The 27,344-nt window shown below is 38.3% G+C and overlaps 2 protein-coding genes and 1 long non-coding RNA gene across 4 annotated transcripts in view; 1 reads left to right on the top strand and 2 right to left on the bottom strand.

The window, feature by feature from the left end:
• Positions 1 to 294: 294 nt before the first annotated feature.
• LOC124216931 (uncharacterized) lies at positions 295 to 3,086 on the bottom strand. Its single transcript, XR_006882732.2, has 2 exons — positions 2,023 to 3,086; positions 295 to 1,425 (listed from the first exon to the last, which is right to left on the bottom strand). It is a non-coding gene; the product is annotated as an uncharacterized lncRNA (long non-coding RNA).
• Positions 1,431 to 5,663, top strand: bond (james bond). Its single transcript, XM_046622038.2, has 6 exons — positions 1,431 to 2,417; positions 3,557 to 3,747; positions 3,963 to 4,049; positions 4,121 to 4,177; positions 4,477 to 4,719; positions 4,814 to 5,663. Exons 1-6 carry the CDS (start codon positions 2,357 to 2,359, stop codon positions 4,970 to 4,972), a joined length of 798 nt encoding a protein of 265 aa, XP_046477994.1. The 5' UTR covers positions 1,431 to 2,356; the 3' UTR covers positions 4,973 to 5,663.
• Positions 5,073 to 27,344, bottom strand: part of sit (stuck in traffic) — a 49,898-nt gene continuing 27,626 nt past the window's right edge. The window contains exons 1-6 of one of the 2 annotated variants that reach the window (XM_046622028.2): positions 24,873 to 25,424; positions 12,907 to 13,011; positions 11,799 to 12,070; positions 10,786 to 10,969; positions 9,556 to 9,671; positions 5,073 to 8,273 (exon numbers count right to left, since the gene is read on the bottom strand). In XM_046622028.2, coding sequence (XP_046477984.1) covers positions 8,079 to 8,273; positions 9,556 to 9,671; positions 10,786 to 10,969; positions 11,799 to 12,070; positions 12,907 to 13,000 — 861 coding nt within the window. In that variant the 5' untranslated portion in view covers positions 13,001 to 13,011; positions 24,873 to 25,424 and the 3' untranslated portion in view covers positions 5,073 to 8,078. Of the gene's footprint in view, positions 8,274 to 9,555; positions 9,672 to 10,785; positions 10,970 to 11,798; positions 12,071 to 12,906; positions 13,012 to 24,872; positions 25,425 to 27,344 lie in introns of those variants that run through there. The other variant, XM_046622029.2, reaches the window with a different exon arrangement.

Here is a 27,344-nt window from a genome sequence, read left to right as displayed (position 1 = left end):
TCTTTCATCTTTATCTAGATTAATCTAACGCTTATCTTCATCTTTTTTATGGCAAACCGACAAGACAAACTACTTACGCAGAGACAAGCTTATGCGACACGGTTCAAAGTCAAGACTCTGATGTCATTTTGGGAAAATAAATATTTCAGTGAAAACGTCTTTCCTCGAAGAAACTCGTTTCGCTCGACGATTACTGATAAAAGGGGCTGTTTGAATTAAATAGTCGATGTTTTGTGGGTGGTGAAGAAAATGTTTCGTTGCTTTATCTTAAATTTGACTTGATCCAACCAAATCTTTCGTTTTTTTTTTTTTTTTTTTTTGCCTCGACAAAAAATTATTCGCAGGAATAATATTTCTTAGCGCCACACTGTATAGGATACATCATAAAATCAACAATTTTCCATTCTTGATTGATTACGAATCTCAATGAAAATTACAATAACCTTTTCTTTTATAAAGTTAAATGCATGGGATGCGACTATGTTACCTCTTATATAGATAAATTTGTATACGAGTACTCTAATCTTCATCTAGATAATGAATGACACGAATGTATCTTATACGCAGGTATAATCAACCGATCATAGTCGTTGATATTTTGATTCCAGATCACGCGTCGTATTTGTATAAAGATCGTTGATCACAGAAAAATACAAAACATTGAAAACGCTTTCGAGCAATGAATTTGCCAAAAAAAGAAACGAAGTTTTCCCTGCCAAACGACTTTTCGCCAGACACGAAAACCGCACAGCGTGCGAAACATCAATATTCTCAGAATTTATTTGCCAGCCTAATCGTATTCCGTGAGACTGACATAACACGTGAGAGTTACAATCGTAATGCGGTGGATAGTTTTTGAATTTCAAATTATACGCAATATGATTCGGCACCGTGTCGCGGAATGATCAAGGACCGATCTTGACCGCAATAAGTTTCAGTCACCCTGGCGTCGTTCAAAATGTCGCATATTTTTACTGGTACGAAAATTGTCGAAATCAGTGGACTAGACGCAATAATGAATTCTAATTTCACTTCCTCTGCTCGCCGAAACGTTTACGTTCGCATCGGTGATTGTTGTCCCATTGTCAATATTACGCATTCTTTGAGCAATTTTACGTACCGTCAGGTATTCACACAGTTACCTAATGCGTATATTTGGACAACGATCAGAGCGAGCGATATCCTGGAGTGCCGTCGGCGTGCGGAATAGAACGGAAGATTTTCGCAACTTTCAAATCTCTTCCGAAACGTAGTTTTTTATTTCTTTTTTTTTTTTTTACCCAACTCTTTCTCAAGTCGTTCGATATTTTCGTACCACAAACATTGACCACCAAATGTCAAGGTCTCCGAAACATTTCGCCTCCCGTTCAGTCGCCGATTTGATATAAAAGTCGGCCTTGCTAACCGCTGCTTCCCAGCTGTAACCTGAAAGGTGTCAGAGACGTTTAAACCGTCGATAAATCGTCCGAAAATCTCGGGGAAAGTAACCGGATGTTGAGTTAATCGGCGAACTTTTGGGGCCCGTCTATCGTACTCTCGCTGCGGCGATAAGACGAGTCCGCTTCAAGGGGCCGAGGCGTGTGAGCAATGGAAAAAATCCCAGTGGTAGAGAGACCTTCGAGCAACGAAATTTCCCAGCGTGATCACAACATCTCGGAAATCCCAAATATCTGAGAAATCAGCCCGTTTACAAAAAATTTCGTGATTTTGCGGTAAAAACCCGAACGGTCACCGGACGACTTGATTTATTCAAAAAGACAAAAACATTCGAATCGATATGAGAAATATAACCATTTTTAGACAAACGACGCGTTGTCTAGTTTTAGAAACCGCGATTATTCGTCAGTCACTTCCCAGCTTTGACAAATCTGCTAGATGAGTCCCAGGGATGGCCCCAATCGGTTCAAAGATCGATGGTCGAGACCGCTTATCCTTGGGCCTTGGATTGACCAGCGATTGGCCGAGCCGCGGTTCCGCGGGCTATATAGCCACCCGGCAAACAGATTTTTGGGTCAGACGTACCAAAGTTAGCTAGGCAAGCATCCGCCATCACCCCCCGATTGTGGTTCGAAGTACTTGAGCAGCGCGTCATTCATTGTCGGTCAGACCGTTGTGGTGAGAAGGTGAGCGAGTGCAGCCAGAGACCTGAAAGCCTAGCCGTCCTTGTCGAGGATGTACTGAACTTGGAGTCATCGACGGACTTTCGGAAAATAGGATCATCCCAGTCTCTGACATTCGGAATAATTTAACACCCGGACAAAGCCACGCTGCTTGGACCGACTCTTCAGAGTCATCGTCGACTTGGGAGTCCATTTGTCCAGGTGACCATTTGACCAAGTACCGCGGTACCATCGAAATGGCGAGCCTGATACGCATGGTGGTCAGCAACTACAATGACATACTCGAATCGAATAAGGGTGAGTACCGCAATGATCAGTCCGTCTTATCACGCTCCTTGCTCTCCAACGTAACTCGTACTGTCGATTACCCGTCAGTCACGTAGTTCCGACCTGCCCGTTCTTAATTACCAATTATCGCGTTCCACCAGTATAAGCACATTCTTGTCCGACGCATGGAGTTTGCTTGGACTTAATTGTTCCACTTATTGCAATTGTTGCGCACGGTGCAGTCGCCACTCCGTCACCTTCACGGCTACCGTCTATCGTCATATCGACATATGTTTTTTTCGTGTCGCGCCACACCGGCCCACAACCAGCTCGAGTAATTATAACGATAACCGTGTCGGTTATAGTAATATTCACGTTACGTCACGAAGCGGTATCGAATTATTTCACTTTCGCTTTCTCATCAATTTTCGCTTGTCATGTACGGTAGGCAAGGTTATAACGGTGGAACTCCAGCACGGATCACCGATGAAAATCCATCTAATTTTCATATGGAGCAAAATATTGCAGTCCCAGAATTGCGAATAACCGTGGCTTAGTCCTGAATGGAAATTAGCGAATAGCCTCTTTTTTCTTCTGGTCCCATCAGACTTTGCCCCATTCTTCTCTACCGCATCTTCATTTAGTTTGATTTCGTTTCCATTTCTATTTGCCCAATCCGGATGGTCTGCGTCTTCTCGTTTTCGTTCCTATCCTGACCGTCGATATATCCAGGATCGATGGAATATCCTTTGAACACAAACGTCCGACTTCCTCGAGTGCATGCAAAAGAGGAATCCCATTTAGTCAAAATTTATTGAGCAAACGTGCCAGATATCCGGATGTACCTGCGAACGTTCTTTTTTCATTGCATAAGTGACCTAAGCAACGTGAGTTTCAAGTTCAGGGAACCCGTCATCAATCACTAATTTGCTTCACACATCCGTGTACGTGGTTGATTTTCACTTATACTTATTCGGTAATCGCTGTGTGTATGCAACGTTCGACTAGTAAAGCGTGCCGAGATGGCATCTCTCGTGTCTTAGCGTTACTTCTCGGGTGAATTCTCCGACGACAAAGATAAGAGAAAAGAACAAGAAGTCAGAAGACCACCTTTCCATTTGTCCATTGCCGCCTTTTGCTCATTGTTACCGAATGAAACGTCCTTCCAGATCCAATGGTAGACACGTGGCTTCTGATGGGGTCCCCGGGTCCGATCCTTGGCATCCTTGCCTTGTATCTGACCTTCGTTCTGAAGGTGGGCCCGAAGATCATGGCGAGCCGGCCGGCGTACGAGCTTAAAAATCTCATGATCCTCTACAACGGTGCTCAAGTGATCTTCAGCCTGTGGCTGTGTTCCCTGGTGAGACAGACATGAGTAATGACCGGTGAATGTATGCGAGAGACGTTGTAATTTACGCAAATTCGAGTCCGTTCTAGTCTCCATTTCTTTCTTCTTCTCGCCGTATTCTACCTATTCACTAAGGCGAAACAAAAAGGAGTGAGAAGCAGAAACAGAGATTTTTTCATCATTAGTTCACTACGCAACTCGTGTAACTTGTGTTTATATTTCCGCAGACGTTCCAAGTCGACCTGTTGCAGTTGATTATCGTTGAAGGATGCAGCCACGATGAAAAAGTGGTGAACAACCCGCTTCAGCTTGCGGTAACTATCAACTCAGGTCATTCTCGTCGACTGTTTCTATGTTCCACTGACGTTTATTCTCATGGTTTTAGCTCTCGACTGGTGCCTGGTGGTACTTCTTTGCCAAGATCACCGAGCTCCTCGATACCGTGAGTGTATTTTTTTCTCATCCACGTTCAAGCACCTCCGGAATACATAACGGACGACGTATTTTACGAGCACCGTAGCCACTTAAGTGCCACATTCTAAACTGCCTCTAAACTCGCAAACTGCAGACAATAACATTACCGGGAAAAACACCTGGCCTGGATCCAAAATCACATCTGTACCGTTCTGCGCCAACTGAACTTTGCAAAACGTTCGTTTCACTTTGGGCAGCGAAATTCAACCTTCCAGGCTTTCACCTGCAACTTCAAGGTCTGTAAATATGACCGAATTTTTCTTCCAGGTCTTCTTCGTCCTCCGTAAGAAGCAGAACCAGGTGACCTTCCTCCACGTCTATCATCACACCATAACCGCGCTGTTCTCCTGGTGCTACCTGAAGCTGCTGCCGGGTGAGCAGGGCATAGTCATCGGTTTCCTCAACTCCTTGGTCCACGTTGTCATGTACTCCTACTACCTGATCGCGGCGCTGGGTCCAGCCTACCGGAAGTACCTCTGGTGGAAGAAGTACATGACCTGGATGCAGCTGGTGAGTCAATTTCTGCGTCGATCGTGATCTCCGAGGTGTAGCCGCACCGGTAACGGATCGTTGTCAATCACCTTTTTCTCCATTGTCGTTTCAGATTCAGTTCGGCGTGATGCTTTGCTACCTTACTTACCTCCTGGCGATAGACTGCAAGCTACCAAAGGCTCTGACTTACTTCTTTGCGACTAACGTCACGATATTCATTTACCTATTCAGTGACTTTTACAGAAAATCTTACACGAAGAAGACGGCTTAGATTGTTCACTTTTGCAGTGACTTCTTTCGATGGAAGATCGATGGACCGTTACTTGCGATGCATATTTCTGCAGTGAATGGTTATGTTTTTGCCTGAAAAGGGGCGGCACGCGATGCCGTTGGACACGGTCCGCTATTCAATAGATTGTACAAAGCCTAGGTCGTAAGTTTATTGCATAATACGTCAAGCCGTCCGCGTATATAAATATAACAATAATCGGGTAAAAAGTCGAATATGTTATGCGCATAAGAAATTCAAAGAGCGTTGTAATTGTTTGAAAACAATTTCCAATCGATTTCAATATTTTTCATTCATCATTCGATGTGTTCACTTGGGGTTAATAAGTCAGGATCATCGGTAGGCAAGATCTGAACGGTAATTATAACGAGCAAGGTCGTTTTAAGAGACGAAAAGGAAAATCGCTTCTTACATCTTTGCAACGTTATAATTATAACGTGAGCATTCTAACTACTGCAATGAAAAATGTGATTCAAATGAAACAGATGCGAATGTTCGTATCAGCCGATGTGTGTATCGTTAATTATTCGTTAAGTTTGATCTTAATCTATTTATTTGATGGCAATAATATTTCTAAGAAGTAATCTAATGGAATATATAAATCAAGTCATATACGTGTAATATAATACCTAGCATAAAATTCGAATGAATAAACTGATCGTATCGTTTAAAATTTTCGTCAATACACGTTTTATTTAAATCCGATAATTACACGCACAATGCGTACAATCATTGTATAATACAAAATTTAACACTATAACAATTTAACGCTAACGTAAACGCGAAACAGACAATCGCACGTCTTGTAGATTCGAACCCGTCCTTAAATTCAGTCGCTAGAAAAGCTTCTCTCTCTCTCTGTTCATTTCGTTCGTATTTTCAACCCGAACTAACAGTAAGACTAATTAATACAGTTCACCAATTATCGGATAAGAAATGATTGACTGTGTATTAGGATGATTTAAAAAAGTCATTATATTTGTCGAAAAAAAATGGTAGTGAAGAAACGATTCGAAATGACGAAAAAATAATGCCTCCACGCGAAATATTTTTTTACTCAAGATTTAGAGGTAGCGCAAGTCGACTTTATGTATTTATTTAAGGCTTTTTTTTCGTAAAATTTAGATAAGATCATAATTGCCAGTGTAAATATACATTTTACGAAGAAACCACAAGATACCCTTTTTGTAGATTGATTTATTCTTAACGAAAAAAGCTATCTTGTTAAACTTGACATAATCCAGTATTTCATGAGATATTTTTCAAGAACGCATTTTTTCCAGACTCGGTGAGTAAATTGAGAAAATTGGATTACGTCAAATTTAACAAGATAGCTTTTTTGTCAAGAATAAATCAATCTACAAAAAAGGTATCCTGTGGTTTCTTCGTAAAATATATATTTACACCGGCAATTATGGTCTTATCTAAATTTTACGAAAAAAAAACCTTAAATAAATACATAAAATCGACTTGCGCTACCTCGAAATCTCGAGTAAAAAATTTTTCCGCGTGCAGGCATTATTTTTTCGTAATTTCAAATCGTTTTTTCACTACCAATTTTTTTCGAAAAAAATAATGATTTTTTTGAATCACCCTACCGTGTATACGATACATAATAATTAGCGACTGAATCGTGAATTTATTAATCGTTTGATCAACTAATTTTATAGTTTATATATATATATATTACTCTCATGTACAATACATTTATTGTATTATATTATATGGTACATGCCTACATTAATGTATAATAATATGTAAAGATATCAACTCTTCCGTAAAGATATTTAAAGCTGTAAAATGCACGCCGAGTGCCTTCTAGTATCTATGAGTACCTACGATATTCGACGTTTGAAAGAAAAAAACAAAAAAAGACACAAAAACAAAAACAAGTGCCTACGTGCGCTAATTTTGTCGTCAAGTTCAACGGTACCTAACTGTCTGCGAAATTTTTCTCGTTTATTAATTTCATCACATATCGATGACGTATCGCTTTGCTGAATCATTCTGCAGGCAGGAATAACATGTTAAATATTTTAAATCTATATATCCAACGTACGTTAAACGCGATTTAATCGTACAATTTGTGTGTTATATACAAGCTTCTCAAATTGTTTGCTCGCTTATATTTCGGAAGCGACAGATGCATCAAATTATATTCTATCATATTCTTGGCGCAGAACTTAACAAACTCGTAAACAACGATAAACGTATTATAACCTGTTATATGTACAAATTCAATTATAATTATTTCGCGAATACATTTTCTGCGACCGAGTCGTATATATATACGTATTTGAGATACGATCTGTTTGAGCAATAATTGCACACTTTGAAACATCGTCAGTGAAGCTTTTATCGAGATAGTTGGAAGATACATTTGGAAAGATTGGACCGTTTCTAATTGTGCCTGATTCTATTTCAGCCTTGTAAACTGGAAGATTACTTATCCGGTTTGCGAATCTAAAAATCTAGAGATAAGAAATTCGTACAGAAATGAAAAATATCATCAAAAACAAACTGAGAATATTCAGTCAGTAAACGCAGCTTCTTTGAAAAAAAAAAAAAAAAAAAAATTGTGAACCGAATATTCGAACCAATAACGTCCAGTCGTCGATATATTTTGAGAACTGTAATTCTGTGCATTATTTTTTTAAGAATAACAGCATCGAAGCCCTGGTACAAATATCATCGCAGTCCGAACTTCGTTTACAAATCACATGCTAAATTTCGTTGAATTACTTGACGTGTCACTTAGATTTTTAGATTATCCACCTATGTACACAAATACGATCGCTAAATGCGCTACTTGTTGAGCCAAAACCAATCGATATAAGTTGAACCGTCTTTTTTTCATCCAGCCATTCGGCATCCTCGTAGGATACAAAAAGCCGGATCTACGTGTAAGGCAATTTTTTTTCGAAATCGAGAAAGCCGTTCATTGCGCCAAATAAATGTTTTCGTTCGGAGTCCCGAAGCCGTTTCAGTCTCCCTTTGAAGGATGGCCAAAAACTGGGTCGTTACTCGATCAGGCCTCCTTCGTTTTTCCATTCCGGACTTTACCGCTGTTCGTCACCCTCCGACTTTCTTAATCCTCGCGAAGCTTTGCACTCGCCACAGTTTCCGATGTCTTCGACTTGTCGTAGGCCTTGTTGTAAAAGTCCGCGAACAGTAAGTAGAAGAACGTCACATTCGGGAGAATGATCATCAGCGACCACTTCGGATAGTCGCAGTCGTAGATCAGCAACTGCAGGCTGTGAAGGAAGGCGATGCAGAACTGGCCCTGAGAATAACGAACGAATATCAATTTTCACGGGTGAAAAATTTACTCTCTCGACTACTGTAATAATAACAATAATAATAACAGCAACGATCGTTGTTAATCCTCATGACGACATTTAACAACTTTGAGAGCACATGCGCGTGAAGAAAATGAAAATAGGAAAAACACGGTGAAAACTAACATAAATTAAGCGACTTGAAATTTTATTCTAATCGAGGAAAGCTTCATTGGATTTAGAATATGCTTTTATTCAAATTGGGTGGCATTGATTACGAGGCATTTTTATAATTCATTTCTATACCGTATCAATCGATTTTCACTGACTTCACTGAGAAAAATTTTAATTGTTACAGTAACTAGAAAAATTCAGTAAAACAGGTATCGTTAAAAAAAAACTGTTTGAATATTGTTGGGATTACGAAAAACGAGGTACGCGTAAACATTTTGCGCTATCGTCGATGGTTTTTTGGTTATCGCAACGCGAAATCAGTTTCTGAGGTTTCACTCTACTTTTTTAGTTGAACAAGGCTTTAAGGTCAATTTATCGTTGCACGAGCGTTAAATTTTCGCAACAGTTGCAAGAAAATATAGCAACAGTGATCGTAATGAGAAAGAACAGTAACGGATACTAGACTTTCCGGTAACAGTAAACTAATTTTCATTTTCTACCTGGAACTATATTTTTCGATCGTGGTAAAAAATGAAAATAGTTAAGGACCGAGCGGTAACCGGAACTACAAATTTCTCTCAGTGTTCAAAACTTAGGCCTGCTTTTCAATGATTTTCGAGTTTTCTGACCGATTTTCATGCTGATCACGGAAAATCGTAACTAGACACTGGAAATTATTTGGAACGCTGGGTTTAATCGTTGGAAATGAATGGAAATCGGGGAGAAAAAATTAATAAAATTTCAATGAGTTGAAACCATTTCACCTTTACCGCAAGACTTACAATGATTTCCATGATTTTCGACGTTTGTCGCGCGATTTCAAATGTTGAGTAGAAATTGGCATGGATTTAAGCTAGCCGAGAATCGATTGCTCGTTACTCAGAAAAAAATCATTTCAGTCATTCAAGCTCTTTTGATTGAATATTTGATTTGCGATTTGTAAAATTATGGCCTCCTCGAATGATGCGAAAAACTGCGTTATTCGCGAAAGTAATTTAGACTTTATCAATTCGACGAGAAAAAGAGGATCAAGCTAGAGAGAATTGGCGCGCAAAAATTTGCTCTAAAAATCTGTAAGCGTTGACAAAAGCAAGAATCGATTGAAAATTGTACCATTTGTAAGGTGGTGATGTATTTCTTCCACCACAAGTAGGCCTGATATTGCGGCAGCATCGCCGCCAGAAGGTAGTAGGTGTACATGACGATGTGGACGAAGGTGTTGATGATGCCTGAAATTAGATGGGACAAAAGAGGAGAAAGGAATTTGAGTAACAAAGAAGCTCAACTAAAAAGTGGCGAAAATCGGTAACGGATACACGAGTCATAGACAAGTAGAAGAGCAGAGCAAAATGTAATAGATCAAAAATAGAATTGATTAAATATAGAAGATCGAAATACAGACGACTCGACTTGTAGGGAGATAAAAGAATTTCACAATGCACGTTATGTGTATTTCAGCTTGTTTATACATTAGAGCGTTTCGAAATAGACGAAAATTATTTTTTTTCAAACGCGCATGAAAATTTCGGTAGATAATTTCAAATGGAATATTTCAACCAAATGTGATCGCTTAATATTAATATTTAGAGGTGCCTGTTTTACTTCTTTCATTTACAAGTTACATAACACGTACAAGAAAAAAAATAAAATTGTAAAATTATAAACCATCTAAGTACAGGTTTTCATAGGGAATTTCAAGCTCTATAAAAAAATACTGAGATACAATTTTCCTAACTTTATCAGATTGAGAAATATTCGCCTACAAACATTGAGTCATCTGTTGAATATTTCTCAATCGTTTATATTTGGGAAAATTCCATCTCATTACTTTTTTATAGAGCGTGAAATTTCCTGTAAGAATCTGTGTTTTGATAGCTTATGAGTCAAGCCGTTTGCGAGAAAGGAAAAAATTCAACAAATTTTCGATTTTTCTTACGCATTATTTAAATAAGAAATGGAAAAAATAAAATCGACACCTCTGAATATCAATATTAGAAGGTCGTATTTGGCTGAGATATTCTATTTGAGATGCTATAGCAAAATTTTGATGCGTGTTTGAAAAATGTTTCTTGTTTTTTTTTTTTTTTTTTTTTTTTTTTATAGCAACCCGCTATCATACATTCTCATTTATTCTGGTAATTCGCTATAAATTTTGACTTTCTAATCGACTAGACTCTGACCTTTCCAAAGTTTTCACGTTTCACACTTCGCTTTTTCATTATAACATTTTGACACTGTGTTACGCTGTTCAGACTTTCCACTATTCAAAAATTCGATATTACAACCGTATCTTGCGGTCGCTTTAGATTTTTTTTTCTTTTCTTTCTTATCCTTTCTTCGTACCTATGAAGGTCCCGTGGCCGCCGGGATAATACTTGGTGGCTCCCCAAGCGACGAGAGGCATGACGGTGTGATGATACATGTGAAGGAAGCTTATCTGTCGATCCTTCTTCCGCAAAACGAAGAAGACGGTGTCGAGGAGCTCGGAGATTTTCGCAAGGAAGTAAATGTAGACCCCTCGAGCAACCTGCGGATCGTTTATTATTACTATCAGGTGGATCGGAGAGATTCGGATTCTTCTACGTCTTAAATTCACTTTTAGCGATTATGCGCAACTTGCAAAAGAGACGGAAGAGAAAGAAAAAAGAACGATAGAGTGAAAAGACAGAAAACCGGTAGGAATTCGTCGCAGCCGGAATAACACGCTCATATATTAACAAATGTACGTACGAAAACCAATCGTAAAAAGATTTTACGAAACGTCGTATCGATAATATTTTTCCGACTCGTGCGTAGGTCTGATTTTCGTTTGTTTATTCTCAGGTACTTCTCTTTTTGCTTTTTTATCGGTGAAGAAAATCGTCGCTTCAATTCGTGTCAAATTATACACACGTACGATATTTAGAATTCAAACAAAAACAGAACAAAACGAAAAAAAAAAAAAAAAAAACAGCAACAATTTCCACAATTATCTTCGTGTATCCGAATTGTAAGTGTAGTTAACCGTTTCCTTTCTATACAAAACGTTATAGAACGTTGAATAGACCAATTGAAAAACGATAATGAAGAGTTAGTAGAGAACGAATGTACAGTGATTTGATTAAATTGGCATAAGAACTCGATTCGTGAATTTATACAGTCATAAAAAAGCGATAAAAATAAAAAATAACGCATCTTTTTTTTTTTCAAATTCCAACCGGTCCTCTGGTAAAGAGTCTTCCTCATTCGGCAAAGCCGACCGACGTAACTGGTCACCTTGACTATTAATTACGCCGAGGTGAATAAGTGGATAGAAATATGGAGAGAAAGTGCAGGTAATAATACTGGAATGATTCCAATCTAACGTGAAAACTGACCCGGAGCGCTTCTGGTGAGTTTGAAAAATCTACGGGCTCGCACTTCCAGCTGTATTTAGTTAGCCAGGCGGCGTCGAGACCCTCGCAAAATAACCAAATGCTGAGGATAACTTGGAACAAGTTATAAAGAATGAGAACATTCTTGAGCTGATACGGCTTTCGGTGTTCCATGTGCCTCGGGCCCCATGAGAGAACGAAGTAAAGGTAGCCGAACATTATGCTGGCGCCTGGGACCGGCGACCCCATCAGAAACCAATCCTTTGTCCTCACATCTAGGACAGATCAAAGAATTGAACGCATGACCGTCTGACGTGATGAGCCTGCGGCAGATAATCTTTTTAATTGACAGGTGGAAAAGTGCTGATCAATTTATTACGCAACCCGAACTAGGATGAAAAAGATCCGAAGCACGTGATATGCGGACTCGATTAGTATTTCCGCACTTGAAACTTTTTTTTTTTTTTCTTTTTTTTTTATCTTTCTTCCACCAGCAACGTGTTCTTAAAATTCACGGTCACGTTTCACGAGTATCTAAAATCGATTGGAAAGAAAACAATATGCTTCTGCAACAACGTTCACGCGTACGACAATTTTATACATCTTGTACATTTTTTTATTTGTTTATTTATTTGTTTTTTTTTTTTTTTTTGTTTTTTTCTACCTCTTGCGGGCTGCAAACCACAGAATTTTTCTACTTCCGGTTGATGGGAATCAGGTTTTTTAGCGATACGGATTTCGTGGTGAACTTTGGTTGAAAGTCACAAAACGCAGTTAAAACATTTGAACGCACTGCCTTGTATTTCATGAATAGGTGTAATTTCTTATATTTTTGCAGAGTTTCTTTCGGTTTTAAAGAACAATTCTGTATCCGGATATTTGTAAAAAATAATTTAGGTTCTTGTTTTTAGCGATTTTTTATTTTTTTTTTTATTTTTTTTCTTGTTGAAATTCTTCGACAACTCTTCTTTCCAAATTCAATGCCATATTTATGTTGACAATGAGAATCTCTTGTCAATGATTTATAAGATTTGTTGAACATTTATGAATTAAGATACGGAGGAGCCGATTGTTCGAAGTAACGTAAAATAAGATTCTCGAATAAACTCACCAGCCCATTCGTAGAACAAACGTTGGTAAAACCTCACGACCGAGTTGTTGTAGATGTTCGACATCTCGCTGATTGTATCGTCGCTGGTGTTCATTAGAAATCAGACTGTAACGAGATTGGAGGCAATTAATTAGTGGGTTGAGCATTTTTTTTTTGTTTTTTTAATTATGCGTCAAAGAACCGTAAAATATAGAAAAAAAGAAAGGGGCTTCAATTCTTGCGTTAAATAAATACACAATATAACTTTCTCGCAAAAGAAGAAGGTGTACCGGACGAAGCAATCGATAGATTCTTGATAATCCACAGCGAAATTCTACTTATACCGGGACAATCTCTTGAAACTTGAAAATGAACCGCGCATGCGCCAAATAATCAAATCTCATTGGTCGGCCAAATCTTCCCGCAGCGATATTTTTGTCCGCGACGCAGGCGGGCCAACCTACGCAAAATGTCTACGTTTGAATTTTCAAAGAGCGTAAGCATTGAATTCCGAGCGTTCTTCGAAGAATCAACTTTCCGACCCGACAACAAACGCTTCCGAAACCTTTCCGAGTCGCTGCCTCGATTATTTGAGATTCTAACCTCGAAAATTCGTATCAACCGCATCGCCGGCAGAAAGAGTTCGACAGCTGAAAACTCGGATTGGCCAGCCTGCGCGAACAGCCGATAAAACTCGCGCATGCGCGGTTCATTTTCAAGTTTCAACAGATCGTCCCGGTACATGTTTGTCATGTATGTACAGGTGTAAATAACGAGACGCAGTTACGAATTCGGCGAGGACGCGAATGAAGTTAAAATTAGCCGAAACAACGACGAGCAAAATATGAATTGTTTTTCGGTGCGATTTCCTCCCACCCACCACTTTCCGCCAACTCGTAACACACGAGCCGATTCGTAATATCAAAACCTGACGTTTGACTTTGAGAATTAAGATCGAGATTCGTTTATCGTTGACACTGGCAAGATAAAGCGATTTGACACGGTCCGTGTGTGCAGCGGGCTCCTCTGTAAAAAGTGAAAGTCTATGGGTATGATATATAAATTAATATAATCCGCATGATATATTATAACCAGAGTTTCTTTTTTACCTATCATATAATTTTTCGTTTGCTATGTGATTACATTGCGTTCTTGCCTTTCATTTCTTCGTTTCAAACGGCCAGCTACAACGGCAAAACATCCGAGAGTTGAAACTGGCTGGAAACGCAGCTTGCCTAATTATTGACACCGATGTGAGAATTTAACGCTTTCGAATCGGTAAACTTAGATTCGAATAATAATAAGTGTGCGCAATTGTATTAATTAAGTGTGCTTTATACACACGAGGACGTGACTTCCTCGAGATTATATCCTCCTTAAAAAATTTTTTCGTCGTTGTATTTGATTTTAGGTCGCGAGTAATGCGAGGAAATAGAGTAATTATAAAATAAATATAACGGTGGATTGCGATTAGAGACTTCATTTAATCCTAATTTTTCGCTCTATTGTAATTCGCACATTTTTTTTTAATTAGTCAAGACTACGAACTAGTTTAAGTGTTACGGTCTACGAGCGTGAAAAAATGATTTACTCCTTTTTTTCTTGAATTTGCTAGTATTTTTGTTTACGACTCTCGAGCAGCGAACTTAGCATCGAAATATGTCTGTAAATTACTTTACGTTGAGACTCTTTTTGATTTAAGGTTTTTTTTTTTTTATTTCTTGTATCAAAACTATATAGAATATATGATTTACTGTTTTCGTTTTTTTTTTTTTCGTTACTTTTTTGAATTGTATAACATTAACTGGTTTTTTCTTCCTTCCGAAATTACCGCACACATCTCGAAATTTAGCATCCCCCAGCTGATTTCGCTTTTCTGAGATCACATTCTGAGATCGTGACGCATTTACGAAAGATCTTTGCTGGGCTAAATCATTCGGTACGATTTATTAATTCATCTACGTTATGTGATCAGGTGTATTTATAAAACATTCCTCGCGACTGAATTGAACTCTGTATAAAAATTTTCGTGCATAAATCGCGTTTGCCTCTGTCTCTCTCTCTCTCTCTCTCTCTCTCTCTCTCTCTCTCTCTCTTTTCATGTATCACTCTCAGAGTTTCGATAAAAGATTTTTTCCGACACAGCGCTAATAATCATTATACCTAATTGCTGTGATTTTTCCGAGTACCATATGAAAATTTTTTATCGGTAAATTGTTCTTGATTAGCCAATTAGTTGAATAGATTGTTCTACTTTAAAAAAAAAAAAAAAAAAAAAAAAAATTAAAAAATTTAAAAAAACGTAGACTCCCGATTTGGAGCTGATCAGCAATCGATTTTTCGCGATCAAACGTAATACAAGGGTAACGGATCTCGTTGAAAATAAATCGCAATGATTAACATACAAAGTGCATTAGAAACTTATTGCATCATATATTCGCATTATATTACAATAGTTATACAGGGAGAAGCGAAAATCGTCGTTTGATTAAACGTCCGGCCTTACAAATAGTTATAAAAATATACATACATATATACATAGAATTATAGACCGTTTTTCAAACGGTCGTGTATAAAATCAGTTTTGAGATTGTGAAATTCCTAAACAACTTGAATGCTTGCCCGCGAAGCGTATGTCTATATGTGTATATAACCATTAAGGTGCGATGTAATAGTCCGTTAATCACTCGAGACTTCGTTCGCCTAGGAATTCGTTTGTAAAATCGTCGCGTAAAAGAGATAAAAGTTAACAAACAGGCGGGGCTGAGAAAGAAAAAGGTTTGTAAGATGCGTTTTCACTCGCGACCCGGCGAGCTCCGATGACATAAACAGCTCTATCATAGTTACGTGAATGGGCGAAAAGAAATATCCGAAGAAACGGGTGAAAAGGCAGCAATATCGAGCTCGCATTACTTTCCCCGATCACGCGAAAGCCTCTCTCTCTCTCTCTCTCTCTCTCTCTCTCTCTCTCTCTACTTCTGTCTCTTTTTATAACGTATTACGGACAGTAAGGTTTGTTAATTGATGCGCCGATTCAATAGCAATTATCGTCATATTTCTCAGAATCGGTAGCACGAATTTTCGGTGGAATATATTTATTGATGCTGTGAGAAACGCTTTGAAAAACCAATCTTGTATAATCTTATATGCCATGTACAAACTTTTAAGGTGGTTCTTTATTGACTCCGGAGTAAGTCGGATATCCTTTTGGAGGAGTATAATTTACATTAAAATCTTTAAAATGATGTGGATAAATGAAGTTGACGAATTTTAATTTTTAATCGATAGCGAGTGTATAATTCCATTATTTTCATACACCTTGATGTAAAATAGATTTCGTTCGGTCAAATGTCAACGATTTTATCTTTGTTTTGTTATTATTATTAATAAATCAATCCAGATTATGTGAAAATACGATTCACGATACTCAAATTCCGCGCCACATCGTCGGAACATGGATGCGACATTTTTAAGCTATACACCGTCTTTTCAACATGTCGTTGGCAGGATTATATCATTATTCCAACAACCATTATCTCGTTTTTTTTTTTTATCAAGTTTCATAGATTTTATGATAAATAATTATGATAGCATTTCCATTGAAAAAACTTCCAACTTTCTCAAGCGTTTTCTATAAAAATCCAATTTCTAAACAGCTGATTTTCGCATTTTGACGGGTAATCTGATCCGATGTACAAATTCTATTCTAACGTAACATAATTCGTTACATCAGTCATTAATCTCAGACTCTTTTCGCTGTATCATGCGATATTAAAATATCGGATATTGACGAAAAAAACGAGATTAAAAAAGTAAGAAACGAGACTCGGAACCGACGAATATTACAGTATTTGAGCGAGAAACTCTTAAGTCAATGCATAAACTGCAATGCGAGAAATAATAATAAATCGAAAGTGATGAAAATCAGTGCAGGACGAGGGGAAAATATGGAAATACAAGTCCGCGAGTTTAAACGCAAGAATAGAAAACTGACGGGTAGATCGTTACATAGGCATTGTGCATAGGTGCATTCAGAGCCGACATGTAACGTGCTGGCTTATGCCGAGTTATGCACAACGTCCGTCAATCCGGCGATTTGTGCAATAAGGACAAACTCGGCAGCTCCTCACAGAGAGCAGCGGATGTCCGTTTTCAACAATGAGAGAAATTTTCAGTTCCGTTTACCGCTAGGTCTTTAATTATTTTCATTTTTTACCACAGTCGAAAAATATAGTTCTAGTTTCGGAAACTTTTTTTTTTTTTTTTTGCCGAACAAGTTTCTTAAATTAATTATTTTGTAAGCTACCCAAAAAACGACCTTTTTTTTGAAAATTTCTCTACACGTTGTAAGATGAGAAACGAAGATGTTAAGGGTTCGATTGGAGTGGAATTCCTATTTTTACTATTTTTTTACATCGATTTAAGTATCGAATATTTGTCAATTCTACACAAGGTTGCGTAATTGGTTGTTGGTGATTTTTTTGGTTAATGGAAATTTTTGAAAACTGCAAGACAATCAGCCACAAAGAATGTATTTCCTAACTTTATACTTTAATATTGATCGAAACACAACGGCGTCCTTATAAAAAAAAAAAAAATTTCAAAGATAGTAAAAATAGAAATCCTACTCCGAGTGAAAACTTGAAACGTTAATTTTTCGTTGTAGAATATGTGCTGGAATAAACATATTAACAAAAACTTGAGTTGCTCAGATGGATCGACTAGTTCATTACAAAAAATGATTTGTAAAAAAATGTTGCCGCTGGAATTAGGTTGATTGGATGAAATTTGAAAAATAATATACGATTCTTCGAGTTATGAAACGACCTTCGGCATCTGTAACAGATTTCTCGACGAGGCTACAATTTTTATATAATTACGACGCTTTCGGTTAAGTGAAAGAAAAAAAAAAAGAAAAGAAGTATTTTCAAGTTCAACGCACTCGCAGTTATATCGCCGAAACTTGAAACTCCAATGTCGTCACGCTGCAGCGCTGTCTTATTTTTCCGGCAAATTTTTCGCAACTTTATCGAATCTCATCGCTCCTCTATAATTCGTAACTCGCCGAGTTCTAGTTCCTGCAAAAATGATCTTTCAGCATAGAATTTCGATTTCCGTGCAAACAAGTAAAAAATCAATAAATTTTTCAAATTTCAAAGCCTAAGGCAAAGATCAAACTATTTCTTCAAAAATACCGTATCAATGACCTGGGAACCAACATCTTGATTATTTACAAATATGCCAGTAAACAGTCCGAAAAGTTAAAGCCGGTTGTGTTCAATTGCACCGTTATCATAAAAAAAACCAAGTCACCAAAAGTTTCAAAATCTCGAAGCTCTACAGTTCCCTTGAATCGCGCAATCATTCGTCATTTGCGAACCGTCCCGGATCAATATCAGCCGTTCGAAGTCGTCGTCATCTTGCATAGAGCAATGTCGTTCGTTGAACCGCACATCTTGAGAGACACCCGGCGAATGGAAATTGCAAATTTACGGCCGTAAGCGCGAGTGAAACGGCCCGTATAATCTGCGCAAAGCGAGTCTGAGCCGACTTGTGTCAGTCGACGGAGAGCAGAATTTTAAGAGGACTAGAAACAGAGCAGGAGAAACGGATAAAATTGCAGTCCGTAGGTGTGCAATTATCCTTATTATTAAACCCGTTGGCGCAATTGGCGAGAGACCAGCGAACCTTTCGCAACGTCAATTTGTTCGCGATAAGATGACAATTCGTCCTGATACTCCGTAACGACGAAGATTCTTTCCCAGCGATTCTTTCACGGTGTAAAAAAATTTAACCGCCGGTGTGGACGAATTGGCGAACCGTTTAAGAATTATTCCAGCAGCTGTGGCGGAAATTGATTCGCAACGTCGCGCGTCCGATCGATTATCAACGGTAATTTAATTAATAAACAACAAAAAAACAAAAAAAAACAAATGATAAATCCATGAGACTCGATGGACTTAAGATCACCTCAACTTTCAGTTGGGTAACGAGTTACTCCGCGTACGCAACGTAATATCTAACTCTGCGTCGTTTCGTAGCAAAAACGGTTTATTCGCGGTTAGCTTTCACTTGAAAAGCTCGCGGTCCAGAGTCGACTTCGTTCGGTTTATTCGTACGCTCACTTGGACAGCCGTTCTTTCTACACGACGAAGAATCACGACGCCTTCACTTTGCTCTCGCAGACTTTTGAGAGAGGAAGCTTTTTCGAGATATAAACAAACGATCCGTTTAATCTGCACGAATCGCTAACTCAAATTGCTTCCTTTAAAAAAATCGTCCACGGTTATTGCGTCCAAAGAATTTTGCACCTCGATCGCAATACCAATGTCGAAAAATTTTCATTAATAAAATAAACGCGAACGAAGCGACTCGGCATTAATGAATCTACCCAATTCAGGCGCGCTAAGAAAAGGCTGTTTTCATAAGTTTTTTTTAATTGGTTTGTATTATAAATATCGATATACCGGGACAATCTCTTGAAACTTGAAAATGAACCGCGCATGCGCCAAATAATCAAATCTCATTGGTAGGCCAAATCTTCCCGCAGCGATAATTTTGTCCGCGACGCAGGCGGGCCAACCTACGCAAAATTTCTACGTTCGAATTTTCAAAGAGCGTAAGCATTGAATTCCGAGCGTTCTTCGAAGAATCAACTTTCCGACCCGACAACAAACGCTTCCGAAACCTTTCCGAGTCGCTGCCTCGATTATTTGAGATTCTAACCTCGAAAATTCGTATCAACCGCATCGCCGGCAGAAAGAGTTCGACAGCTGAAAACTCGGATTGGCCAGCCTGCGCGAACAGCCGATAAAACTCGCGCATGCGCGGTTGATTTTCAAGTTTAAACAGATTGTCCCGATATAAGTTGTTACATTTAATAAATACACTCCCGAAATACAAGGAAAGATTTTTTTTAATTCATTTCAGTGAGTTTTTATACATGAAAGTGGTAGCTGAAGAAAGATTCGAAAAAAAGATGGGTCTGCGCTGTTGATGAAATCCCTGGGATTGATGGTCCAAAAAAAAAATCGAACGGTTTTAGATTCAGTGTATTAATAGCTATAGCGCATATCATACGATTTTTTATTTTTGCAAAATTGACAAAATGGCGGACATATTTCGAAAAACAAAAGAAATCCACGTTTCTTTTCAATGTCTTTGGCCAAATAAAAATAGTCAAAATGAAAATTTTCAAAGATCCTTGATATAAATGATTGGAACTAAAATAAATTGAAAAAAATCTTTCCATCTATTTCGGGAGTGTATTTATTAAGTGTAACAACTTATACTTCAATATTAATAATACAAACCTATTGAAAAAATTCATGAAAATCGCCTTTTTTAACGCACCTAAATTGGGTTAATAACCCATTAATAACGTCTCGTCTCGTCATAAAAGGCCGGTCTTTTTCAATGTCGCGTTAATTGGTTCGGCTCCCAATTCACCGAACTCGACCAACACCGCCGTTAAATGACCGGGCTTCGGATGAAGAAAGCTTGCGGATATATCGGCGTAAGCGGGCAGGTAAGTAAGTCGAGCGATCCGTTGAGAACCGGTACCGGTCTTTTCTCTGCTCGTACCAGCGCCGAAATTAGTGAAGGTAGAAACACGTCGGTCCATCGAGGTCCGTTTCTTCCTCTTACCGTCCGTGTTTGCGCGTTCAATTCTCACATCGTCGCCTCGAAATCTCATTATAAATAAAATGTGTTAAAGGTGCCATTTACAGCGCCGTTCACGGAGAGAACGACGAGAATTTCAACTCCGTCGCTCCGCGTCAATGCGCCTCGGAATTAGATGAAATTGGGTCTTCGAATCTGTTACAATCTCCTCCTTTCTCCGTATATCTTCAGGCCGAACACCTCGGAGCCAACGGAACCTGCTTTGCGGTGTCCGAAATGCGACCGTTCTTCGCCCCGAGGCTGTTCGGTTGAGGTAGGGTTAAAGGCACCTTCTTCATCTGGGTCAGCATCTTATTCTCATCCGGTTTGACGCCCGGTACCGTTCTTCGCCTCCGTATCGCATCTCTTTCATAAATATGCATTCGATTATTGTAAACAGCGTTGCGTATTTCGTTTCGTGAACTCCGTTAACGAGAAACGAAGCTCATCGCGAAGTCACACGCGATATTCTCATTTTACACGATTCACTTGTACGTGATTTTAACCGGTAATTTGTTTGTATTTTGCTTATTTTTATTTTTTTCTCTCTCTTTATTGCACCGGTAAACGAACCTCCGATTTGTACGCTCAATATTGTCCAACTTATCAGAGCACAATAATATGCCTACCTATATAACAGAAAAATAAAACAATCTTTCTCTCTTCATTTTGTTTAAATCTATTTTACAAAAGGCAAAAACATTGACGTTATTCTCAATACTATCTCGAGTTGAACAGAATTTTTTTCAGAAATTTTCAAGAATCGAAGTCAAGTATAATCTAAGAATAAATCAAATCCCACTATACCTAACGGTAATATTTTTTATCGACTTGCGTGCTTATTCTACAGAATAATAACGACATTACGTTAATTAACAAAATTTGAATTTTCGTATGAGTCTTTTAACGTTGGCAGGTATACATTACGCGTGGTAAAGTGTGCAGGCGTTAGATCGGAAAGGCGTTTTTTTTTTTTTTTTCGTTTTTTTTTTTATGGCTTAGAACCGTTCTCTCCGAATGTCGCCGTGCAGACCGTCAAAAGTACAAAGGAAACAAGATAAAAAATGCTAAAGAAAAAAAATTAATTACAGCAAAGAGAGTAAAAAAAAAAAAAAAGCAAAAAAAAGACTTTTCTCACATGCCTGCGATAAAATCGTTAACAACGAATCCGCCTTTATAATTATACGGATACTTGCGTCTGTTCAATGTGTGTGTACAATATAATAAGCAGAATCATCATATGTACTGTTGTATAGAAACGTGACCAGGACCATATTGTAACCGGTAAAAAAAAAAAAAAAAGTATAATTGCGATGCAGCTTTCAAGGATCTGTTAGACCTGGTCTACTATTACAAGTGCGGATGTCAGAGGCCATGAGCTATAACCAAAATATATTGCCGTGAGCTGTCTGGTCTTTGATTTTTTACCGCCAAACTTTCGACAATATTCGAAACGGCGAATTCGCGCATCAGCGAAACCGCTATATGCGGATGGTGAAAATTTGAAAGAGGAATGAAGAAATTGAAAGCAGAAAGAACGTTTCAGCTCTTACCAAAAAAAAAAAATAAAAATTTCGTAGATCTTGTTCAAATTCCGGAAATAAGGAGGAGCTGATCGACCGATCCTTTCTTTCTTCATTTCATATTTCATATCCGTATTTCATTTTCCCCACCGCGATTCTCCAACTCTCTTCAATGCGCATGGCAAACGTCACGTTCTGAATAGAATCTTACAATTAGATTCAACGAGGCTGGCACGCTTTGGGCGTTGCCACGATATGTACGATTGTTGTAGCAAGTGTAACGGGTAGAGATTGCTCGGCTTACGATATAACTGTGACTATATTAATACCACTCGGCGCGTAACCGCGAGTTTTCACTCTGCAGGTTTGAAACTTTATACAGGATTGAATATAAATAAGTTCCCGATACGCGGACTTGAACTTTTTTTTTTAACGACTAGTCAGCGGCAGATACTTGGTTTTAAGAATCTCTGAACGCGTGGTTAATCAAATTTTCAACCTTCAGGGGACTCTGATTTAATTTTATACCATCGTGCGGGTGCGATAATAAAAATTACATTACACGTTACAAGATTACAACGCGGTCGAACTTACTATTTAATGTGATTATAACTTTCAATAGCACAATTTCTGACTTATAAGTCGATGAAAAAGGTGTCAGTTAATTAAAACCCATAAATTTTCTTGTTAATAGACAACGAAGTATGGTTATAGTAACCATTTTGCGATATCGTTACTAGAATTCCCATAACAGCTATAAAGCTAATGATCATTTTCTACCTAGAACTATAATATTTTTCGATCGTGGTAAAAAATGAAATTAGTTGAGGAGTGATCGGTAAACGGAAGTAAAAATTTCTCTATGAAACCGAATATATCTTGTGTAAATCCGTATCAAAGAGTCGTAAATTTCAAGGATCCCAGACAAATTGCAATCAGCTTTCGCTCTTTGACCGCGAGTCGCGTTGCGTCGGCTTCCTTATTAATCGTTTCGATATCGCGTCTCACCTTCGTTGCAGCAAAACTGACGCATATGTGCACTCGACGCAGATTCCGACTGCTTGATATACGTGCAGTTAAGTACATTACAGAGCTTGGGAGAAATGGTCTGAAGAAAGCGTAACAAGAAAGCAAATGGAGACGCGTACGGGAGCGCCTTTTTCCGCGTGTTTGCGAGCGGTTAAATATGCGGAGTTACATGATCGAGCCCTCGGGCAATGCGCGTGAAAATATAGCGAGCGAATAAAACGAATTAAATGTCGGAGGAATTCGAGCCTCCGGTATCCGGAAGCATAATTTTCATAACATTCGTCTTCGTTGAGGAGTTCGATCGCCGTTAAATATTTACAAACTATTTGTGTAATATTTAACAGTTTCGTAAGGGAAATTATTCTTTCTTCTCTTCGGAATGATGGACGGACTATAGATTATTCTTCTTTTTCGACACGCTCGAAATTCGATTGGAAATTATTATTGCATATCGAAGACCGGAGGCCGTGTTGCGCAATCGTTTTAATTTTTTTCGGCAGAGTTTGATTGATCGTGAAATCGAACGATCGTGAAAGTAACGGTTGGAATATAACGCGATGTGTTACCGGTAAGGTGTAACAATGTGCGGCGATTAATTGCTCGGATTAGAAAAGAAAAAAAAAAACACATTATTTTTACAGTTTACATTTAAATAAATAAATTTTGATCCTATACGTCGAATAATAACCAACTATCTCGATCTGTTGCTTATAAAGTTTTCTTTTGTACTTTTTTTACGCCGATAAACGAAGATTTCGGTTATTATTCGATATGGAAGCGAAATTTGTTTATTTAGATATAAACTCGAAGTAAATAAAAAAAATTTTGTTGACCTGTGATTTATTATTATTTTCGAACAAAAGTGAATCAAAACCGAAACCTAAGTTTGTTTAGTCGTTATTTACAATAAATGTTTGAGAATATAGGTAACTTTTCTTGAAACCCGAAATATCGTTCTGGTTTCTACAAAAGTAAATTTTATCTAATACAACTGTTTTTTTTTTTTTTTTTCATGTCTTCTCGTCGCTCACGTGAAAGAAATGAAAATTTAACATCTAGAACACCGAGACTGAAAATTCGCATTGACCGGTGTGATCTCGGAAAGTTAACAGCGAGGTGTGAAAACAAATTTGCAAATTTTACGCAGGGTTAAAATGCGATCGAAAATTCACAACGTTACAACTTTTAAATATTTGCGTATAATTCGAGTACATATGAGAATTAAAAGAGAGTGTGAGTGGCAGTTTCTGTTTTTTTTTTTTCCCCTTTCATTTTTCCATGCACAGACAAATTCAAGCGACGAAGAACTATGCAAGAAAGAAAAAAACAGTTTCTCTCCATGTTTAAGGCACTTACAGTCTTTTTTAATTCCCCTCTTGAATCGAGTTAAAATATTCTACACGTAAGCTGGTAATTACGTGTACGTAAGGTACACAATAACGTTAAACACGTATAAATATATATTCACCTTAATACCTAACGCACGTATGCATACAGAAACGAGAAATAAAACCGGTCTTATAGGACTTTCGTGCAGGCATATACACGTTTAGTAAACCGGAACAAGGTCTCTTAGATGATAGTAAGATTTCCGCCACGATTTCTCTAGTTTAGAACGTTGAAAGTGTCCACCAAGCCGTGGACGCGATCGGGCCGAACTAAAGGCAACGAGCCTTTTTCGCTAAGCGGCAAATGACGAATCGGAGGCAAAATATCGGCTTCGCGTGCATAAATATTTTACAGAATTTGTCGAATTTTACGCGTAACACTTACTTGCCAGATCGATGAATGCGATTCCTCAGTTCATCCGTCGCAGACGGCCGATTATTCCATTTTGAAACTTTGAACGAGCGGGAAATGAAGAAGTTTAATACTTTCAAATTTTCAATACTTATCCCCTTCTTTATTTACTTTTTTATTCCTCCCAAGAGTACGCGGGTTGTCGGCGATTTTTCACCAGCGACGATGACCGGCTTCCGGCAAACACAAACGAGAACACCCTGGTTTTACCGATATATTTACCGATCCTGATCTACCGACGATTCGGTGACTGTAATCGACCCCGTGACCAGACCGATTACCGATTTCCCTGACGATTTTACGAGCTTATTTGCAGAATCCACGATCCTCTTTGTTCTAAGGATCGTTAATGATGCGCGATCGGTTGGTTTTCTATGTTTTGTTTTTTTTTTAAACTTTATTCCTGGGGTCCGGCTGAGGGACGCCGGTACGAGGACCGTTTAATCCGTGACTCTGTTGCGAAGTGCGGAAAGCTTCGCTTTTATTGGCGATAGGCAACATGTGGCGTCTACCTTATGGCGTTAGGAACGAACTGGGACTTGTGCTATCCCCGGCTACTTGGCCTGCGGAAATTGACGAAGTGGGAATCAGGGCCTAAGTAGGTCCCCCGCAGTGGAGAGGGAGACCGATTTATTTTCACCGGGCCCCGCAGCTCGGTCCATACCCGTCATTTCTCTCCTCCCGTTTTCCCTACAATGCACCTTGGGTTTACGTCACAGTTATGAAAGTTTCATAAGTTTTCAGATGACGATGACGTCGGTAATGACAAGTTATTCGACTGTTTCAGAAAAGGGATGATGTCTTCGATCGCTCATTTTCCATTTATTTTTTACCGATTAAAAATCTAAATGTTCATTTTTAAACAAACCATGAAAATCCTCCCGAAACACAGGACGCGTCATTCAATTTGACTCTATTCTATTCTCTGAAATAAAGTATATGTTGAAATTTTTTTTTAGGACAAAGTCTGACGTTCAAACTTTATTTTTATAGTTACAGTCACGTAATACAAGGCGAAAAAATTTCGGTTCATGGTTCAAGGTGAGTTAGAAACGATTCTTTTTCTCACTATGCGTATATGTATGAAGGAACCAGAATCATGACTAAGGAATTAAGATGTCCCACCTTTGTTACAGGAATCGTGTACTTTAATTGCTGATACTTAATGGTATAATACGCGATTCTGCATGCCGATATTATGATGTTTGTTTTTTTTTTTTTTTTTACCCTCAAATTACTACGTTCTCAATCTCCACGCAAGACTTGCCAAATACAGAACTTGGTCGTCGACTCGCGGGCCGTAATATGATTGAATAAAAATTTACAAATTTCTAAAAAACCTGATCAATTATTTATGCTATAAACGTTGACGAATTTTCGACGTTCGAGCGAGTAACAGTCAAATTTTCGATACTGATTACTGAATATCGTGGTAAATTTCAAATTACAACACTCGGGTTAATCAAAGAAATTACGACGGCGTCATCGTAGATGATTTTTGTTCCATCGTAGAAAATTTCCGACCTATTATACCCTCGTTACCTGTTTATTCTCACCGTCCGTGGTAATTTTTTTGACAAGAAAGAAGAAGAAGAAAATACAGCAAAAGTTCTCGGGAATAACGACGATGCATTATTATATTACATAACTTTATACCAAGGCAAAAAGCTTGTGTACATGCATTTGCAAAACACTCGGCAATGAACGAACACGGTATAGCGACTCGTACCGAACAATGCACACTGATACGATTATTTTTTTCCCTTCTTTTTTTTTTCGCCATGATTTATATCGCACCGGTCTGCAGGTGGTGGTGATTATTACGTGATTATACCTGTCCCAGAGACTCCGCGGACAGCGAACTTCCGGGAGGTAAAGAACTCCCGTGTAACGACTGAGGCGAAAGCTTACAACCGTATTAACCAGATCGTTTCAGGCGAAACAATAAGTGGATACCTACTTCATGGCGAGAGGCCCTTTGCGAACTCTTGTGCTCCAGATGTGATCGAAATGTGCAGAAATTGAGAGTAAGAGCGGATTGAAATTAAGTTGTACAACAGCGCCCCTTCTTATCTCTAATAAAACAGAATTGCCGCCACTGCTGACGATCGGTAAACCCATTAGAAGGACGAAATATTTCGAGGCAACACTTTCACTGACAAGCATTTTTATCGATACGCGTGTTGGATTTGATTTTGATAGAAAAAACCAAAGTTTTAAGCACTTTCGCGAATTTTGAGTCGCTGAAATCTGACACCGGATTTTACAAAACGCCATTTTAATGCCTGGATAAAGATATAGAGATAAATGTAATTCGTGTTTCTTTAGGTAAACCTCGAGATAATATATTCTAAATTCGCAAAATCGTAGGAGCAAATTACACAATAATGTATTCCACGTTTTTTCGTGTTTATTAATTAACGTAATGCAACACCGTTTGAAGTT

This window comes from Neodiprion pinetum, chromosome 4 (assembly GCF_021155775.2).
Source record: "Neodiprion pinetum isolate iyNeoPine1 chromosome 4, iyNeoPine1.2, whole genome shotgun sequence".
Lineage (NCBI taxonomy): Eukaryota > Metazoa > Arthropoda > Insecta > Hymenoptera > Diprionidae > Neodiprion > Neodiprion pinetum.
This window is presented reverse-complemented; position numbering and strand designations above follow the sequence as displayed.

Bases quoted from the DNA above. Each gene is read 5' to 3' on its own strand.
- bond (XM_046622038.2), top strand. From the start codon at position 2,357: ATGGCGAGCCTGATACGCATGGTGGTCAGCAACTACAATGACATACTC. The intron at 4,050-4,120 runs GTAACTATCAAC...TCATGGTTTTAG, and splicing joins ACAACCCGCTTCAGCTTGCG to CTCTCGACTGGTGCCTGGTG. The intron at 4,720-4,813 runs GTGAGTCAATTT...TTGTCGTTTCAG, and splicing joins ACATGACCTGGATGCAGCTG to ATTCAGTTCGGCGTGATGCT.